The sequence below is a fragment of the Eubalaena glacialis genome, chromosome 8 (assembly GCF_028564815.1).
Source record: "Eubalaena glacialis isolate mEubGla1 chromosome 8, mEubGla1.1.hap2.+ XY, whole genome shotgun sequence".
NCBI lineage: Eukaryota > Metazoa > Chordata > Mammalia > Artiodactyla > Balaenidae > Eubalaena > Eubalaena glacialis.
The window spans coordinates 49,115,465-49,136,382 of record NC_083723.1 but is presented as its reverse complement, the minus strand read 5'-3'; the positions used below and the strand labels follow the sequence as shown (position 1 = coordinate 49,136,382).

At 37.3% G+C, this 20,918-nt stretch overlaps 1 protein-coding gene and 1 non-coding gene across 5 annotated transcripts in view; one reads left to right on the top strand and one right to left on the bottom strand.

Annotated features, from left to right (window-relative positions):
• The window catches only part of SEMA3D (semaphorin 3D), a 206,956-nt gene that overhangs the window by 94,744 nt on the left and 91,294 nt on the right, over positions 1-20,918 (top strand). For all 4 annotated transcript variants that reach the window (XM_061197666.1, XM_061197665.1, XM_061197663.1 and 1 more), the window contains one exon: positions 2,101-2,261. In XM_061197666.1, the coding sequence (XP_061053649.1) occupies positions 2,101-2,261 (161 nt within the window). The remainder of the gene's footprint in view (positions 1-2,100; positions 2,262-20,918) is intronic.
• On the bottom strand, positions 20,631-20,737 carry LOC133097115 (U6 spliceosomal RNA). Its single transcript, XR_009701988.1, has one exon. It is a non-coding gene; the product is annotated as a U6 spliceosomal RNA (small nuclear RNA).

The window sequence follows — 20,918 nt, the reverse complement described above, 5'->3', positions numbered from 1 at the left end:
TCCATTTTGCCCATTTCATTCTTAGTTAAACAAGGGGAAATCCCATGGAAGATACAGAATTGCCTGATTGAATGAAGGTTTGTGTGAAATGTTTTCTCTTGTTAAGGCTTTAGATCGTTATCTGTCTTGTCTGTTCTCTTGGTTCCATTCTTTCCCTTCTGTTCTACTTTGCAATCAATATGGAATATTTACTGGATATCAGCCCTGCAAAAATAGGCTTATTACTACATTTGAAGATGCTAAAATATATTATCCCATTTTGTCTCTGGTCTGAAAAACAATTAATGTTTTATTTAACTTTAGTAGAAAAATAATTCGTGTAGAGTTAAGACTTCGATCCAGGGTGCACAAAGCATGATTCATAAATATTAATAAGACATTTACGTTTGGTAAAGGCACACTCACTTGAGAATTCAAATAGTCTCGTATCTTCTTCAGCATATGACCTTTTAGTTTGTCAAAACTAAGACAAAAAATCTTAGTGACTAAAAGAAGTAACATTTAACCATTGTAAATTAGAAAAGTAGAGTGACAGGAATTCTCAAAAACATGAAATAGTAATAAAGCCCACAGTTTATGGACGGAATATATAGGCTTTAAATTTAAGGGACTCAAATATCCATTTTACAGAGATTGAAAACTGCCATTACACATTTTAGAAGCATCTTGATGCCTGTTTCTAAGACATCGTCTCTTTTTACTTTTCTCATCAATTGATAATGAATTGCTTGAACATAATGATTTAGTTTTAAAGTCCAGTAACATATAATGGACTTTAATAAAAGTGATGAGTGATATTATTATCTTATTGGTAATTAATAGTCTAGGGTTGTACAAAATGAGAGGGTATGTTTTGTACTTGGGGTGAAACATATTGAAAAGATTTGGGCTCCTGTAAACTCAGACCTAAATTTATTTATTTAGTTAGTTTTTTTTTTTTTTTGGTTTTTGGTCTTTTTGGCCATGCCACATGGCTTGCGGGATCTTAGTTCCTTGACCAGAGATTGAACCTGGGCCCTCAGCAGTGAGAGCATGGAGTCCTAACCACTAACCCTCAGACCTAAATTTAAATAGGAATCTGTTCATATCACAATTATAACTGAAACAAAGAATTAGGCCCGGTAATAAACCAAAGATAAATGGAGACTGGGACTGAGGTTATATTATCAGCTTTGCCACCCTAGTTTTGTGACTTTAGGGCATGTGGCTTCATCTTGATGGAATTAAACACCTCCATTTATAAAATCATGAATTTGCATTAATTGATTTTTAAGGTCCCTTCTTGCTTTATAATTCTAATTCCATCACTGGTTCAGGATCACATCTCCTTCAGAATCCAGTGCTTCTTTGTTTACATCTTGCTGTATATGTGAAATAGGCACTGTGTAATCTTCCAGACATGGGGTCAATCTGAACACTATCAAAAGTAGAAGGGAAAAAAAATGCCTGAGATTTATCACGCACTTAGTTTGCTGCTTACTTTGCATATATTGATAATTTGATCAGTTTGCAAATCTTACTGTAGGTAGATGCTTTAATTTATAACTTAAGAAGGCAGGGACTTCCCTGGTGGCGCAGTGGTTAAGACTCCGCCTGCCAATGCAGGGGACACAGGTTCAAGCCCTGGTCCGGGAAGATCCCACGTTCCATGGAGCAACTAAGCCCGTGCGCCACAACTACCTGGACAATGAAGAGTAGCCCCCGCTCGCCCGCCGCAACTAGAGAAAGCCCATGTGCAGCAACAAAGACCCAATGCAGCCAAAAATAGATACGTAGATTTATTTTTAAAAAAGGTATAAAAAAAAAGGTAAACAGCGTTGTGAGAAATTTTGCATTTATTGCTTTTGTGTTAACATGTTTTATATTCATTTTTGATAATAAGATAAACATTGTGTCAATGAAATCAAATATAATAAGTTGCATCTATTGCTAAATGAGTATGTGCTAAAAACTATATATTGTTTTCATATATCTAAATTGGAGCTTTCATGCTGTGTATCTGCATTTACAAAGTGGAACAGTGTGTGTATGGAGGCAAATAAAGATTTTGCTTATTCAGAATTTTTTCTTTCTTTTTATCCTTCTTTTACTTGCCCGTAGACTTGCTGCTTTCAAATAGCTGTATTCCCTTTTTGGGCTCATCAGAAGGACTGGATTTCCAAACCATTCTGTTAGATGAGGAGAGGGGCAGGCTGCTGCTGGGAGCCAAGGACCACATCTTCCTGCTCAGTCTGGTTGACTTAAACAAAAATTTTAAGAAGGTCAGTTTATTTCTATATAGTTGACTGGATGCATTTATTTTCATCTATGCCCTTTTCCTTCTCTTTTGTTTTGTTTTAAGTGATTCAGTGTCAAATGCAGTAGGTCATTTACATGTCAAAAAAGAACATGTTAAAAGAACTTATTGCCTCTGATGCATGTTTTTGGATTTTTATGGATTTAAGTACAAGAGTGAGTGTAATACTAAAACCTTTGAAAATCTGAATGAAAGGCATGAAAAGTTAGTAAATGGATACTACTGCAAAGTTTTGGATTTAAAAGCTGGAAAATGAGTTATTCATGAAATATTAATATTTATATCTGTAGCAATAATTGTAAAAGTAAATTTTTATTAATTTTCAGTGAACAAATAAGCATACTTAATGATAGTGTGACTCTGGTAGCATTTTAGCACTACACTGGTTTCTCCACACTCTCCTTTTATATCTGAGCAAGTTTCTTCTATGGCCCAGTCACATTCAGATAGTGAAGATGAATAATGCCTCACTTGTGGGCTCATTAAGAACAATCTTAGCACTTAAAAGAAATATATACTAGTTATTCAAAACCCATAAAGCAATTGCTGTTGTATCCTACATTTTCAACTAGCACTGTGATACCCAAAGAAAAGACTGTCGCACTGTTTTATCAATTATTGTTAGCCAGTAATTTAGTAAATATCAATATCTATGCAAACAAAAATGGATACCAAGACTACAAGAGTTGAATGACTGATGAGAAGACATAATATATGACCTATTCTGCATCTATGAGGTAACTTTGTTTTTTCTTTCTCTTCTTTGCCAGAAGAAATACTATTGCAAAAGAAATACTAGGAGCCATTTCAAGCTTTCAGGTCAATAGTTCCCAACACTGAGTTAATAGAGACTTCTTCCCATTCAGAGTTATTTGTAGGTCATTCTTGGACTTTGAAGCTTCATATGGCTTTCACCTACAATGACCACTTTAACTTAATCCTCTAATTTTGAGTTATTAAAATAACTAAGTATCGGTTCAGTTATTTGAATATTATCAGCACTCAGGGCTTCAGTCTACATAGGCAAAATATTTGTCACCATATGTGTTACTATCACTTAATGAACACATGCATTAGAAACAATGTTTTTGCTCTTCTAATCATTTAATTTTTAAGTAGTTGTTCCACACATTTTTGAGGTCCACCAAAGGAAAAGGAATAATTTTTTATGAATGCTCAGGTATGATAAAGAAATAATCTTTGAATGCAAATGTATATGCATGCATTCCATGTAATCTGGGTTTCTAGAAGAAGAATGAGGGCTAAAATATTTCCAGTAGTTGTTCTTGACTTGTGTTAGTCCAAACACACAAACTCATAAGGTTATCTTATTTTTTTTGGAATTATTATTATTCTGCAGCCTAGATATTGTTTACAGTAAGGTGGAATAAACAGCTGATTATGTGCTAGAATTTGAAACACTTGTCCTTTCATTCTGCCATTATAGCTCCGTTCCATTTATTCTTTTTTTTTTTAACATCTTTATTGGAGTATAATTACTTTACAATGGTGTGTTAGTTTCTGCTTTATAACAAAGTGAATCAGTTATACCTATACATATGTTCCCATATCTCTTCCCTCTTGCGTCTCCCTCCCTCCCACCCTCCCTATCCCACCCCTCTAGGTGGTCACAAAGCACCGAGCTGATCTCCCTGTGCTATGCGGCTGCTCCCCACTAGCTATCTATTTTACGTTTGGTAGTGTATATATGTCCATGCCACTCTCTCACTTTGTCCCAGCTTACCCTTCCCCCTCCCTATATCCTCAAGTCCATTCTCTAGTAGGTCTGTGTCTTCATTCCCGTCTTGCCCCTAGGTTCTTCATGACCTTTTTTTTTTTTCTTTTCTTAGATTCCATATATATATGTTAGCATACTGTATTTGTTTTTCTCTTTCTGACTTACTTCACTCTGTATGACAGACTCTAGGTCCATCCACCTCACTACAAATAACTCAATTTCATTTCTTTTTATGGCTGAGTAATATTCCATTGTGCACATGTGCCACATCTTCTTTATCCATTCATCTGTTGATGGACATTTAGGTTGCTTCCCTGTCCTGGTTGTTGTAAATAGAGCTGCAATGAACATTTTGGTACATGACTGTTTTTGAATTATGGTTTTCTCAGGGTATAAGCCCAGTAGTGGGATTGCTGGGTCGTATGGTAGTTCTATTTTCAGTTTTTTAAGGAACCTCCATACTGTTCTCCATAGTGGCTGTATCAATTTACATTCCCACCAACAGTGCAAGAGGGATCCCTTTTCTCCACACCCTCTCCAGCATTTATTGTTTGTAGATTTTTTGATGATGGCCATTCTGACCGGTGTGAGATGATATCTCATTGTAGTTTTGATTTGCATTTCTCTAATGATTAATGATGTTGAGCATTCTTTCATGTGCTTGTTGGCAATCTGTGTATCTTCTTTGGAGAAAACTCTATTTAGGTCTTCTGCCCATTTTTGGATTGGGTTGTTTGTTTTTTAGATATTGAGCTGCATGAGCTGCTTGTAAATTTTGGAGATTAATCCTTTGTCAGTTGCTTCATTTGCAACTATTTTCTCCCATTCTGAGGGTTGTCTTTTGGTCTTGTTTATTGTTTCCTTTGCTGTGCAAAAGCTTTTAAGTTTCATTAGGTCCCATTTGTTTATTTTTGATTTTATTTCCATTTCTCTAGGAGGTGGGTCAAAAAGGATCTTGCTGTGATTGATGTCATAGAGTGTTCTGCCTATGTTTTCCTCTAAGAGTTCGATAGTGTCTGGCCTTACATTTAGGTCTTTAATCCATTTTGAGTTTATTTTTGTGTATGGTGTTAGGGAGTGTTCTAATTTCAGTCTTTTACATGCAGCTGTCCAGTTTTCCCAGCACCACTTATTGAAGAGGCTGTCTTTTTTCCACTGTATATTCTTGTCTCCTTTATCAAAGATAAGGTGACCATATGTGTGTGGGTTTACCTCTGGGCTTTCTATCCTGTTCCATTGATCTATATTTCTGTTTTTGTGCCAGTACCATACTGTCTTGATTACTGTAGCTTTGTAGTATAGTCTGAAGTCAGGGAGCCTGATTCCTCCAGCTCCGTTTTTCGTTCTCAAGATTGCTTTGGCTATTCGGGGTCTTTTGTGTTTCCATACAAATTGTGAAATTTTTTGTTCTAGTTCTGTGAAAAATGCCAGTGGTAGTTTGATAGGGATTGCATTGAATCTGTAGATTGCTTTGGGTAGTAGAGTCATTTTCACAATGTTGATTCTTCCAATCCAAGAACATGGTATATCTCTCCATCTATTTGTATCATTTTTAATTTCTTTCATCATTGTCTTATAATTTTCTGCATACAGGTCTTTTGTCTCCCGAGGTAGGTTTATTCCTAGATATTTTATTCTATTTGTTGCAATGGTAAATGTGAGTGTTTCCATAATTTCTCTTTCAGATTTTTCATCATTACTGTGTAGGAATGCCAGAGATTTCTGTGCATTAATTTTGTATCCTGCTACTTTACCAAATTCATTGATTAGCTCTAGTAGTTTTCTGGTAGCATCTTTAGGATTCTCTATGTATAGTATCATGTCATCTGCAAACAGTGACAGCTTTACTTCTTCTTTTCCGATTTGGATTCCTTTTATTTCTTTTTCTTCTCTGATTGCTGTGGCTAACACTTCCAAAACTATGTTGAATAATAGTGGTGAGAGTGGGCAACCTTGTCTTGTTCCTGATCTTAGTGGAAATGGTTTCAGTTTTTCACCATTGAGGACGATGTTGGCTGTGGGTTTGTCATATATGGCCTTTATTATGTTGAGGAAAGTTCCCTCTGTGCCTACTATCTGCAGGGTTTTTATCATAAATGGGTGTTGAATTTTGTCACAAGCTTTCTCTGCATCGATTGAGATGATCATATGGTTTTTCTCCTTCAATTTGTTAATATGGTGTATCACATTGATTGATTTGCATATATTGAAGAATCCTTGCTTTCCTGGGATAAACCCCACTTGATCATGGTGTATGATCCTTTTAATGTGCTGTTGGATTCTGTTTGCTAGTATTTTGTTGAGGATTTTTGTATCTCTGTTCATCAGTGATATTGGCCTGTACTTTTCTTTCTTTGTGACATCTTCGTCTGGTTTTGGTGTCAGGGTAATGGTGGCCTCGTAGAATGAGTTGGGAGTGTTCCTCCCTCTGCTATATTTTGGAAGAGTTTGAGAAGGGTAGGTGTTAGCTCCTCTCTAAATGTTTGATAGAATTCGCCTGTGAAGCCATCTGGTCCTGGGCTTTTGTTTGTTGGAAGATTTTTAATCACAGTTTCAATTTCAGTGCTTGTGATTGGTCTGTTCATATTTTCTATTTCTTTCTGGTTCAGTCTCGGAAGGTTGTGCATTTCTAAGAATTTGTCCATTTCTTCCAGGTTGTCCATTTTATTGGGATAGAGTTGCTTGTAGTAATCTCTCATGATCCTTTGTATTTCTGCAGTGTCAGTTGTTACTTCTCCTTTTTCATTTCTAATTCTATTGATTTGAGTCTTCTTTTTTTTTCTCTATGAGTCTGGCTAATGGTTTATCAATTTTGTTTATCTTCTCATAGAACCAGCTTTTAGTTTGATTGATCTTTGCTATCATTTCCTTCATTTCTTTTTCATTTATTTCTGATCTGATCTTTATGATTTCTTTCCTTCTGCTAACTTTGGGGTTATTTTTGTTCTTCTTTCTCTAATTGCTTTAGGTGTAAGGTTAGGTTGTTTATTTGAGATGTTTCTTGTTTCTTAAGGTAGGATTGTATTGCTATAAACTTCCCTCTTAGAACTGCTTTTGCTGCATCCCATAGGTTTTGGGTCGTCGTGTTTTCATTGTCATTTGTTTCTAGGTATTTTTTGATTTCCTCTTTGATTTCTTCAGTGATCTCTTGGTTATTAAGTAGTGTATTGTTTAGCCTCCATGTGTTTGTATTTTTTACAGATCTTATCCTGTAATTGATATCTAGTCTCATAGCGTTGTGGTCGGAAAAGATACTTGATACGATTTCAATTTTCTTAAATTTACCGAGGCATGCTTTGTGACCCAAGATATGATCTATCCTGGAGAATGTTCCATGAGCACTTGAGAAGAATGTGTATCCTGTTGTTTTTGGATGGAATGTCCTATAAATATCAATTAAGTCCATCTTGTTTAATGTATCATTTAAAACTTGTGTTTCCTTATTTATTTTCATTTTGGATGATCTGTGCATTGGTGAAAGTGGGGTGTTAAAGCCCCCTACTATGATTGTGTTACTGTCGGTTTCCCCTTTTATGGCTGTTAGTATTTGCCTTATATATTGAAGTGCTCCTATGTTGGGTGCATAAATATTTACAATTGTTATATCTTCTTCTTGGATCGATCCCTTGATCATTATGTAGTGTCCTTCTGTGTCTCTTGTAATAGTCTTTATTTTAAAGTCTTTTTTGTCTGATATGAGAATTGGCTACTCCAGCTTTCTTTTCATTTCCATTTGCATGGAATATCTTTTTCCATCCCCTCACTTTCAGTCTGTATGTGTCCCTAGGTCTGAAGTGGGTCTCTTGTAGACAGCATATATACGGGTCTCGTTTTTGTATCCATTCAGCCAGTCTATGTCTTTTGGTTGGAGCATTTAATCCATTTACATTTAAGGTAATTATCGATATGTATGTTCCTATTCCCATTTTCTTAATTGTTTTGGGTTTGTTATTGTAGGTGTTTTCCTTCTCTTGTGTTTCCTGCCTAGAGAAGTTCCTTTAGCATTTGTTGTAAAGGTGGTTTGATGGTGCTGAATTCTCTTAGCTTTTGCTTGTCTGTAAAGGTTTTAATTTCTCCATCAAATCTGAATGAGATCCTTGCTGGTAGAGTAATCTTGGTTGTAAGTTTTTCTCCTTCATCACTTTAAATATGTCCTGCCACTCCCTCTGGCTTGCAGAGTTTCTGCTGAAAGATCAGCTGTTAACCTTATTAACAAGGGGATTCCCTTGTGTGTTATTTGTTGTTTTTCCCTTGCTGCTTTTAATATGTTTTCTTTGTATTTAGTTTTTGACAGTTTGATTAACATGTGTCTTGGCATGTTTCTCCTTGGATTTATCCTGTATGGGACTCTCTGTGCTTCCTGGACTTGATTAACTATTTCCTTTCCCATATTAGGGAAGTTTTCAACTATAATCTCTTCAAATATTTTCTCAGTCCCTTTCTTTTTCTCTTCTTCTTCTGGGACCCCTATAATTCGAATGTTGGTGCGTTTAATGTTGTCCCAGAGGTCTCTGAGACTGTTCTCAGTTGTTTTCATTCTTTTTTCTTTATTCTGCTCTGCAGTAGTTATTTCCATTATTTTGTCTTCCAGGTCACTTATCCGTTCTTCTGCCTCAGTTATTCTGCTATTGATCCCTTCTAGAGAATTTTTAATTTCATTTATTGTGTTGTTCATCATTGTTTGTTTGCTCTTTAGTTCTTCTAGGTCCTTGTTAAACGTTTCTTGTATTTTCTCTATTCTATTTCCAAGATTTTGGATCATCTTTACTATCATTATTCTGAATTCTTTTGCAGGTAGACTGCCTATTTCCTCTTCATTTGTTAGGTCTGGTGGGTTTTTACCTTGCTCCTTCATCTGCTGTGTGTTTTTCTGTCTTCTCATTTTGCTTAACTTACTGTGTTTGGGGTCTCCTTTTCACAGGCTGCAGGTTCATAGTTCCTGTTGTTTTTGGTGTCTGTCCCCAGTGGCTAAGGTTGGTTCAGTGGGTTGTGTAGGCTTCCTGGTGGAGGGGACTAGTGCCTGTGTTCTGGTGGATGAAGCTGGATATTGTCTCTCTGGTGGGCAGGTCCACGTCTGGTGGTGTGTTTTGGGGTGTCTGTGGCCGTAATTATGATTTTAGGCAGCCTCTGTGCTAATATATGGGGTTGTGTTCCTGTCTTGCTAGTTGTTTGGCATAGGGTGTCCAGCACTGTAGCTTGCTGGTCGTTGAGTGAATCTGGGTCTTGGTGTTGAGATGGAGATCTCTGGGAGATTTTCACTGTTTGATATTACGTGGAGCTGGGAGGTCTCTTGTGGACCAGTGTCCTGAAGTTGGCTCTCCCACCTCAGAGGCACAGCACTGACTCCTGTCTGCAGCACCAAGAGCCTTTCTTCCACACGGTGCAGAATAAAAGGGAGAAAAAATAGAAAGAAAGAAAGAAAGAAGATAAAATAAAATAAAGTTATTAAAATAAAAAATAATTATTAAGAAAAAAATTTTAAAAAGTAAAAAAAAACAAAAAACAAAAAAAGAAACAGATGGACAGAACCCTAGGACTAATGGTAAAAGCAAAGCTATACAGACAAAATCACACACAGAAGCATACACATACACACTCACAAAAAGAGAAAAAGGGGAAAAAATATATATATCTTTGCTCCCAAAGTCCACCTCCTCAATTTGGGATGATTCGTTGTCTCTTCAGTTCTTCCACAGATGCAGGGTACATCAAGTTGATTGTGGAGATTTAATCCACTGTTCCTGAGGCTGCTGGGAGAGATTTCTCTTTTTCTTCTTTGTTCACACAGCTCCTGGGGTTCATCTTTGGATTTGGACCCGCCTCTGCGTGTAGGTCGCCTGTGGGCGTCTGTTCTTTGCTCAGACAGGACGGGGTTAAAGGAGCAGCTGATTCGGGGGCTCTGGCTCACTCAGGCCAGGGGGAGGGAGGGGTACGGATGCGGGGCGAGCCTGCAGCGGCACAGGCCAGCGTGACGTTGCAGCAGCCTGAGGCGCAACGTGCGTTCTCCCGGGAAAGTTTTCCCTGGATCATGGGACCCTGGCAGTGGCGGGCTGCACAGGCTTCCCGGAGGGGAGGTGTGGAGAGTGACCTGTGCTCGCACACAGGCTTCTTGGTGGCTGCAGCAGCAGCCTTAGCGTCTCGTGCCCGTCTGTGGGGTCCACGATGATAGCCGCGGCTCGCGCCCGTCTCTGGAACTCCTTTAAGCGGCACTCTTAATCCCCTCTCCTCGGGCACCAGGAAACAAAGAGGCAAGAAAAATTCTCTTGCCTCTTCGGCAGGTTCAGACTTTTTCCCGGACTCCCTCCGGCTAGCCGTGGCGCACTAGCCCCTTCAGGCTGTGTTCACGCCGCCAACCCCAGTCCTCTCCCTGGGATCCGACCGAAGCCGGAGCCTCAGCTCCCAGCCCCCGCTCGCCCCGGCGGGTGAGCAGACAAGCCTCTCGGGCTGGTGAGCGCTGGTCAGCACCGATCCTCTGTGCGGGAGTCTCTCCGCTTTGCGTTCCGCACCCCTGTGGCTGCGCTCTCCTCCGTGGCTCTGAAGCTTCCCCCCTCTGCCACCTGCAGTCTCTGCCCGCGAAGGGGCTTCCTAGTGTGTGGAAACCTTTCCTCCTTCACAGCTCCCTCCCAGACGTGCAGGTCCTGTCCCTATTCTTTTGTCTCTGTTATTTCTTTTTTCTTTTGCCCTACCCAGGTACGTGGGGAGTTTCTTGCCTTTTGGGAGGTCTGAGGTCTGCCAGCGTTCAGTAGGTGTTGTATAGGAGCAGTTCCACGTGTAGATGTATTTCTGATGTATCTGTGGGGAGGAAGGTGATCTCCATGTCTTACTCTTCCGCCATCTTGAAGCTCCTCCCCATTTATTCTTAAGGGTGTATTTTTTCCTTAGGAATTTTTTTTTAAGTACTCATACTCCTAGTAGAGCCTATAGATGGTATCAACTAATACCTTAATCATCAGTAAATATCTTAGTAGGGGATGACTCTTTTTATGAAAGAAGCCAAAGAAAATCCTATTCAACTTTGAAGTTTTGCTTTAAAAGACACTACATAGCTAACAAAGCAGTTTTCCAAATATGTCTCAGTCTTAGATAATAGCAAAAATCAATTCATACTTTTAAGGAAATTTGTTCTTGTGCTGTTCTCTGCCTTCAGGGATTGGAAGAAAAAGTCCATTTATCTGAACTGAGTGTATTAGATCATTGCTTAAAATAAATTCTGATAGCTAACTTCCTTCTGTGGCTATTTTAAGCAAATCTCTCTTTGGCCATATTCCATGCTTGAAATGTGCTAATATTTAATAAAATAAATGTTTGTGAAATATTGCTTTCCCATATGATGTTATTGAAATAAATGGTCATTTGAACATATTATAAAATTAGGGTCTGTACTAGAGATTTTCTGCCTAACTGATTTTTCTTTATCTTTGTAAAATGAACCATTCATAAAGGGATTATGCATGTAAAGGTAAGAATTTATGTTTATGTAGGTATCCACCTTTAAAATTGATATAAATCACACCAGTGCTAAAAGGTACTTATTCCACAGTAGCAAGTAAGTGTCAAGATGTAGTAGTTTCACAGTGTTTAGACCTACATCGTTTGCGTTGGCTCAGTGCCCCTCCGCAAAAATCCAGACTCCTCTGTGGAAGAAACCACACATGTTGGGACTCTGGGGCTGAAGGACGTCCGTTGTATTCTTTAGAGTTAAAGCAATCTACAACACATAATTGAGTTATGAGTGACTGGTTGGGAATTTTTTCCTCTGGGAAATTAAAAAAAAATTCTGTAGAGAGTATTTGAAGTATCAAAATTTAGGATATATGTTTATTTGAAGTGCCTATTGAAAAATAGCCAGTGTCATTTCATAATTGTCACAAGCCTTTAGAGTGGAATCACCAGAAGTAATAGCAAAATCGTTTACAAAAGTAATTTCATAATAAATATTTAATAATATCCTTGTTATTATCTTTACTCTGTTCAGACTAGATTTTGAGTCTTCTGCAATGAATGGGGCAGGTATATCATCAATAAACTTTGATGAGTAAATGGCTGTAGAGGGAGAAAGTCAAAATTAGACCTTTCAGGGCATTTCTACCATCTAGAAAGTAAAAATTAAGTAGACTGAATTTCTTTTTTAACTCTCTGACATTTTGGTAAGAGAGATAAGATTCTGATCTTTTTAAAAAAATTATTTCTACAGGGACTTAATAGACCTAAGGGCAAGTATAAGTATCACCAGGGATGTGATGCCTCAGTATTTAAGTAGGCTTTTTCTAGAGTTGCTCCCTAAGGCCTCTCTTTAGTTCAGGTACCCTGTGGATTCCTCTCTGGGACAGGTTTGGGACAGATAATGCACATTGATTCAACATTCCCTTCTCCCAACACTAGATCAAAATGGAGTAATCAGATCCAGACATAAGTGATCCCATTCCAAGGACAAATATCTGGAACTGTATTTAACCACTCCCAACAGTTTTGTTGTAGGTTGAGTTCCCCCAGAGGCCAACTATGATATGAAGATTAGCTTATAGGATATTTGTAAGGGAGTGTTCTTGGGATCAACACTTGTGAGGGCATCACTAAGGAAGTAGCATTAGACAAGGGGAGAACCAAGCTGTGACGCAGTACCAACAAAAGCCTCAGCCAATAGGCCACGCTGAGAAGGTGGCAAGCCCTTCAATATTTTTCTCTAGTATAAGTGATAATACCATTATTCATCTGGGTTTATCTTGTGAAAGAGAATCTCCATTTTCTCCCCATCTCATCCATTCACCATGACCATCGTATTATCTCTTAAAAAACAAAAATCTGATCATATTTCTTCCCTGTTTACACGCTTCTGGGAGTTCTTGATTTCCAAGAAACTTGAATAAACTTCAAGGCCCTTCCCACCCATTTCTGCTCTGTTTCCAGTCTATTGACTTCTAAGGCCCTTCCCACCCATTTCTGCTCTGTTTCCAGTCTCATTTTTATCCACTCTTCCTCGTTCCCTCACTAGTACTTTACTTTCTGCTTTCCTCTTTCTCTCTTTTACTCTAACTGCCATGTTACAAAATGAATAACTTTCAAGTTTTGTGCTTTTGCTACAACTCTGTGAAATTGACATTCACTTTCTTGCTCATCTCACTCTTTGTTTTTGAAGGCACTTACCTAATACTGCTCTTTTACCGCCTCTTGCTCCCCAAGGCTTCCTTATCCTCAGGAGACATATAACTCTTCTTTGTGTTTACTAGAGCATTTTATATATTTATACAAGTGTCAGATGTCCTACCTGATAGAACTATTATTATCCATTTGTGTAAATATATGACCCTCTTAATTATATTATACTCCTTGAATAGGGGAACTATTTTTTCTGCACTTCTGATTCTCCTTTCGTACATAGTACAGTGTCTTACACATAAAGGATACTAAATAATGTTCATTTTGTTTTTTGAGTTGGTAATTTTGTTATCTTTTCCTCTCTTGAGTGTGCAACCAATATACTACTCTTTAATCAATTAGTGTGCTGTCAGCTTAAAAGACATCTTACTTGGGCTGGTAAAAAATAAGGAAATTTGTTATATTATAGAATAAGAATAATGTACAGAGTTTGAGTGGCTATGTAAATGGTAATATCATCTACTTAACAATGTTGTAAATGATCCAGTTCTTTCTGTCTCTTCTGTCTGCCATTGTTGGTGTTGGCATTATCCTTAGGTTGGTAGCAAAGTGGTTATAACAGTTTCATGGGTCACATCCAGACAAGGAAATGTAAAGGAATAAAAGACCATTACTCACTATGTCTCATCCTTAGGAGCAAGGAAACCTTTTAAAGAACTCTCCCTCACATCTCATTGGCCAGAAACATGTCAATTCCAATTCTTATACTTACTTGAAACAGTGCTGGGGAAGCTGTGATTTGCTTATATCAATCAACTGCTTTAGGTGGAAGAAGTGTTCAGGAATCAATCACGTTGATCACTACACTTAAAGAGAGGGAGTAGAAAACAAGTTCTCTGAAAAAAATAATTTGCTTAGGGGACTTTTTTTTCTAATTAACGTAGATTTCCTGAGGCAAACATAAAAGTTTTCTCAGACAATCAAAAAGAAGAGTGTATATTTTCTGTTCAGAGAAAATTATAAAGATTAGGTAGTTCTACAAGGAAATTATCTGGAAGGATTTATTTTTCTTTCAGGAGATATCTTGGAAAGTATTCACTGCAAGTAAAAATCCTTGAAATAATTTTTCTCCACACTGCATTGTAAAGATTGAAAAATCTGCTAACATGTACAAATACTTCTCTTGCTTATGTAAGAGTTCATCTGCCTCTATAAAACTTCTCTATGATTCTTTATTTAATCTAAGCTTTGTAAAATCTAATCTGCTGCAGATTTCTTCACATTTGCTGATACTCTGTCAGTTTTCTCCCTTCAGTATTGTTAACTGTTGTTGATGGTGACATCGTCAGGAGGGAATACATTACAACTTAACTCAGAGAATTAAAGACTACATCGTTATTCTGTAATACTAGTTTTTAGCATTATCCACTAAATATTTAATGTACAGAGAACATATTTTTAAAAAATCAAATAACTAAATATGACTTAAGCATCGTTGAAAGTATTTTCTAGCAGAATTATGTCTAAAATAATGCTGCTTTGATTGATTTGGTTTTGTCAGTCTCTGGGATTGAAACTTATTGTATGTGTTTGTAGAAGTAAAACTTGGAATACTTTTTAGTAACTGAACTTTGAATAATTTTCTTTATTTTGTCCTACTTTAGTCAGGGTTTTTTGTTTGTTTATTTTTTCCATAGAAAAATTTGAGTATCTACTCTTGGTGCTAAGAACGTCTAACAGAATATAAAACTCAGGTCTTGTCATTGCTCATGCCCTACTTAGGAAGATAAGACATAACACAGTTAAAATAAGACAAGTCAGAAAATTTTTAAATGTCCAAAATAATGAGACAGATCACATAGTAGGAAATCAGGGAGGGGGAAAAAAGATCACATGTTGTGCATGGGATTTGAATTAGTCCAAAATGGATGAGTAAATGTAAATTATTGTTAACAATTTAATTAAATAGTTTGTATTTGGATTTGGACCATAAGGTTTATTATTTCCTTGTCCAGCTAGGATGGGGGAAAACATGTTGGAAAAACAGAGTAGAAGAGAGTCATTTCTCCCCTCCATGTGTAAATTTCTCATAGTTGAAGTTAAAGAAACTAGGTTTCCCTGCCCTTAACCTACCCCATCTCTAGAGTCAGAGGAATTTTAATAGTCCTTGAAAAATGTGGTCAACTGTAGACATTTATATCCATTTATCATTAATTTATAAGTGATGCTTGAGAAACCTGTTCAGTGTAGACATCATAATAATGAAAGTGTTTGACACTTGTACAATATGGTTTAAGGACCTATGGTTTCTAAACAAATTATCCTGAACTACATGGCATCTGTCACTGACTACAAGGGAACATTCTCCACCTCAGCTGGCCTTAAGTAGTCCTAGCAATAATTCATGTAAAATCCAGAGCCCTCTCTATGTAAACTTTAGGAGTAATATATACAAGCTGAAAATCTCTCCCTCTCTCCTCCTCTCTCTTTTTTTTAATGGAGTCATGATTGACAGTAAAAAAAAAATGTCCAATCCTCTCTGGTTATGCTACTTAGTTGACTTCTTGAGTTAATGAATTGTTGGGATCCTTCCATCTGAAAATGTTACTCATTTTGGAAGCAGTTCAAACCCTGCTTAGGTGGAGTGAGTCTCTAAACCAGGATGTAAGCAAACAGGTCACAAAGAGAATGATTTATTAAGCTAAGTACTGCTTTTGTATCTATTAATGAAGCATTTGTTTCTTGGTTTTCTTTCTTTTGTCTTCTCTCGTTTTTCAGGTGGGTTATAGAGGCAGATGAGTAGACCAATGAGAAATAAACTTATTCTGAGACTACAGTTGTTATTTATTTTACCTACGAATCCAGCAGCAACCGTTATGTCAACTCATGGAGTATAATAATAAACAACTTTATTTTACCTCCCACAGTCCCTTTCAATCTGCTCTGTGGGACTGGGTCTTCTCCCTGGACCTGTTTGATGACTCCAGCAGACCCCATGGCTTTCAAGGTCACTCTTAGAGAGTACAGACAGTTGTTTGCCAGCAATTAAAAGGTCCAGTCTAATGTAATAGAGTGTCCAACCTCATTTAAAATTGAACCTTCGCTCACTCTACCGGTCCCCATTTGGGCACACCATGGGAGGGAGGGCAGGTTCCTGAGTAGGGAGATGTTCAGAGGCGTCTTCTCTCCTGACCCTGACTGCGCTCCTCTTCTTCTCTAAGCTGTTACAGTCAGTGTCTGACCCTTGGTGTCGTATCAGGAGAAGAGGAGAGGGGTTCAGGAAAATGTCTTTTGCCATTGTCAGAGGGACCTCACTTCTCAACTTTCTGGTCTTGTCAGACGTTTAAAGAAGGGTGACTTTTCTTTCATTGGCCCCTCTGTGAGTTTCTGGAATTTCCTCTTTCTGGAGTTCTTTCCCTTGCAATTTTCTGGGTAAGCATGACTGCATTTCTCCTCTGACTGGTGTGTCCTCATTCTTTATCTGAGACAGGTTGCAGTTCCACCAGGAACTTCTGAAGTCTTTTCACTCAGCCTTCTTGTACAGGACCTAAGGTGACCTCATGCCATCGCATTTTTGCGTGACTATGTCTCCCATCTGTTCCGTAGGAAGCTGTCTTGTGTATTTTCCTGGACACACTCTAGAAGTTCAGGTTGATATCAGTATAGCCACTGCGCCTGGCCTCTGTGTCCAATGAAACCTGTCAGTCTCTCTCTCACCCTTTAGACATTTGTCCACAATGTCCTACAAATGGCATGTTCAACAGTAAGTGCTTCTTGAGGTCCCATCAAAGCCCCTTCCCTGGCACCTGCTTCTCACCCTGGGGCTTGTAAGACACATGACACAACTGTCTCAGACAAAATATCCTTTTCAAGGGAAAGGAAAAAACTTTGTAAGTTCCAGTGTCCAACTATTGTATAGCTTGAACATAGGTGAAATCATCTAAATGATTCTTGGCCACCAACTTTGAAGATTTTTGCATCCTCAGCTAGCATCTCATTTTAAAATTTTTTCTCAGCTAAAATTTCTTTTTTTAACATCTTGCTCTAATATCTAAGCCATAAAATGAGCTCTGAAAAGAATGTTGCTTTACCTCCAAATATAACAGGCAAGCTCATTGTATATCATTCCTGATGTATACACTCTAGAATCATTGGAGTAACCAAATGGGGAATGTCAGTATCCTTATTAGTATTATTTGCATTTTGGATATTAATAGCCTTATTCAAAACATTTGCTGTTTTACATCTTGTTTCCCATGTTTTTCAATAGTATTTCTGTTGGGTTCTAGCAAAGCTAAGCCATAACCGAGAATCTAATAAACGAGAGTGTAGGACATGCAATGATCCATTTTTAAATAATCTAACAATTAGTCTTCAAATAGTTTACTTTCATTTTGAGACAATACTTAATTATCTTTTTTCTTTTTAATTAAAAATATTTTCTCTTGAAACTGATATGTGTCAAAATTAAATGTTTTATATAAAATGTTCAAAGAATTCCCATGTTAGCTAAACAAAGGTGAAGATCATTAACAGGGCCCCAACAAAAACCTATTAGCTAAATTTACAGTGTTGAAGGCAAAAGCAGTATAATACTTAAAATTTTTATGTTTCATGTAATTGACGTTTGTTTTTAAGGTAAAAAGCACTAAATATGTTTCTGGCAGAAAACAAGGAAGTTTTCCTATGGGTTTTAAAATGAGAAAGCAATGTATCAAAGCAATATAAATTTATAACCTACCTAAAAGAGAACTCCATATTTTTATGGAATAACTTGAGACAATTTCATTTCACCTTGCTAATAAAATTTAGGTCCCCACATTTAAGACCTTTAATTCTTTTGTTTATTAACCAAAAAACAATCAGAACTATTTAAAAGGAAACATTGGTAAACTTAAGACACTTAAAAGCTAGAACTCAGACACTCTTAAGAAGATTGACTTTCTTTTTGAGCAGATTGTCACATTTATAAACATGGAATGACTCTATTAACGTTTTTTTTTTCTTCTTCCCAGCAACTGTAATTTCGTATTATTTTTCTCCTTATTTAACATGAAAATGAGGTACGTAATTATAAACATTAGTCAGTTTACTTGAAATTCATCAAAATATTCTATTTTAATCATTGTTATTAGAAAAATCACTAATCGAAATGAGTTTATAATTTCAACTATAATAATTTTCAGTGACATATTTAAACACCCTTTTTTTGTGTAGCATGAAAAGGACTTTGTTATTTCCCTTTCCTTAAGGAAGTCTAAAACAAGAGGGTTTTCATACACGGGGATCCTGAACTTGCTTGCTTTATATTGAGTATAAGCAGAAATGCTTTTATAAATCAGAATGACCTTCTGACTCTAGTTCATTAACTCATTTCATGGCTGCATAAGACGTTCTCATCTAACGTGTGACCCTGGAAGTCTATTATTTAGGCGAAAAGACTGAGAATAAATAACTTCTCATTTGAAATCAAGTTATTGATAAAAGAAAATTGCCACTCTTTATTCTTAGTTAATACTTGAAATAAAGAAAATATAAACCCTTGGAAACCCTGTGGACTCCCCAGTAAATTGAGTTTTGGTATAAGGCACCCTGCTTAGTTTCACGGTGATTAATCTGCTCCTATTGCCTGCGGAGCACATGCTGTCTGGTAATCACAGAGGTGAAACAATTGCCTCGTTCATGGATGGGCGGGCTCCCCCGCCCGGGTGCTGATGTGCAGGTCCCATCTGCTCACTGTAATGGGCTGTCAGGATGTTGTCAGACTGCTCAGACTTCTGCCGGAACTCGACAAGGACTCTTTCTCTGTCTCCAGTTTTAAAGGAAACTTTGCAGATCCCTTTTCAATAATTTCCGAGTACTTTTTATGTATGCGGGCTGTGCCAGGTGCTAAAGAGGGTAGGAAGAAAACACAATGTCCCTTGTCAGTATCAGTGGCCACTCAACTTTAATGAGTCATATACTTCCTGTAAGAAGAGAAGGGAGACTGTGACTTGCATTCCTCACAAAATTTTGAAATCTATCCACAAGTGTAATTGCATCACAAGTTCAAAATCACCAACCCATTTGTGGATTTCTTAAATTTCCTTTTAATGTGTATGATACAGTAGCATTTCTCTCATTTTCATGCAGTATATTTATTGAGCTCCTGCCATTCCAGGTAGAAAAGGTCATTCTGCGGATAAAGCTAAGATGATATTTGGCAGTGCAGCATTCGCTGCTAACAAGTGGTGCGGTAGAGACTCGAACCCACGTCTTCCAATTCCACTGCAGTTCATTGCTCTGTATGCCAGGAAAAGGTCCCACACTAAATCTACTTGCAAAAAGAAGGGGGCAGATGGATGTGGTAGACGCGAGCGTACTGGAATTCGGAGCTGGTTGACGGAAGAAAGCTAAATGTCAAAGAGGCTTTGGGCTGAGTCCTAAAACAGGAAAGGGAGAGACAGTTCTCACCCAAGACTTCATGAACGAAGCTATGTGGGCGATTAGACGCAAACCTTGAGAATTGAAACTTCTCTTCTGTAGCACTCTCTACCCCAGCCGCTTTTAGTTTTACGCGCTTTACCGCTGGCTCTCCTGTCCTTTTTTCCCAGTACTTCGGTCTTTGAGCTCAGATCTCCTACCTCTCTCTGTCCTTGGAACTGACACTCTGGAGTAGTCACTGCTCCCTTTGTTGTTCAAATCCTTGTATCATATGGCATTTAGAGCAGCATTTTCCCAACCTTTTTGCAACCAGTCAAAAACTTGAATCCTGTTCGTTGACAGAGATAGCCACTTGCATTTTTAAGGCTGTGAGTTTTTTGTCTTTACTTAGGTTTTATGAACAAGTTGTAACTTCCTCTTGTGTATTCCATTCAGTTGTCTTGGCATCTCTGAATTAGGCCAAAGGGCATTTGACTGACCTTGCACTTGCTAACTTGAGTCAATTAAATTGCTTTTCCAAAGATGAAACAAAGAGCAGATATAATTAGAATTTCCTTAGGATGTTGTTATAAGGCCTTATCATTATTTGAATGTTTCTGTAACTTGCCTAAGATTAAATAATTAAAAATAAAGTGCCTGACATTTCACGTTGTGAAATGATAACTGTTAATTAATTATATAACTTATAAATGAAACAGTAATTGTTAGAGACATTGCAGCATTTTACTGTGAGTTCCTCCTGCCTATTTGTCTTCAAAGTGAAGTAAATAGGCTTCAAAAAACAAACCATTTTGGATTTTGGATAGAGATAAGCAAATAAAATCAACATAAGATAACTAGATCATAGGTTGTATTTTTAAATGCATACAGCTCCTGCTATCGTTTCATAAGGAAATTAATATTAAATCTCTTTTGAAAAATGTGCTTAAAATTTAACTTTATAGCATATAAGCATATGTAAAGTGACAGTGAAGACAATGTTTATTTCATCAGAATGATCTCTTTTCATACTAGTAATCTACATTCTATAACTCTGAAGGAAACAGATACGTACATATTTTTACTCATTCTTTTTTTTAAAATATGTAACCCTTCATGAATTTGCATGTCATCCTTGTGCAGGGGCCAGGCTAATCTTCTCTATGTCATTCCAATTTTAGTATAGGTGCTGCCAAAGTGAGCACTACATATATATTATTAGAGGTTAGTATTTGATCCTTCCAAGTGTAACAGGCAAAAATTAATTTTTTGGAAATGATCAATTTCAAATATGAAATACTATGAAAACAACATAAACATACTACAATGGTTAGGTCAGTAAATTACTGAATATGGAAACTGACTTATCAGACATACTTGTTTTAA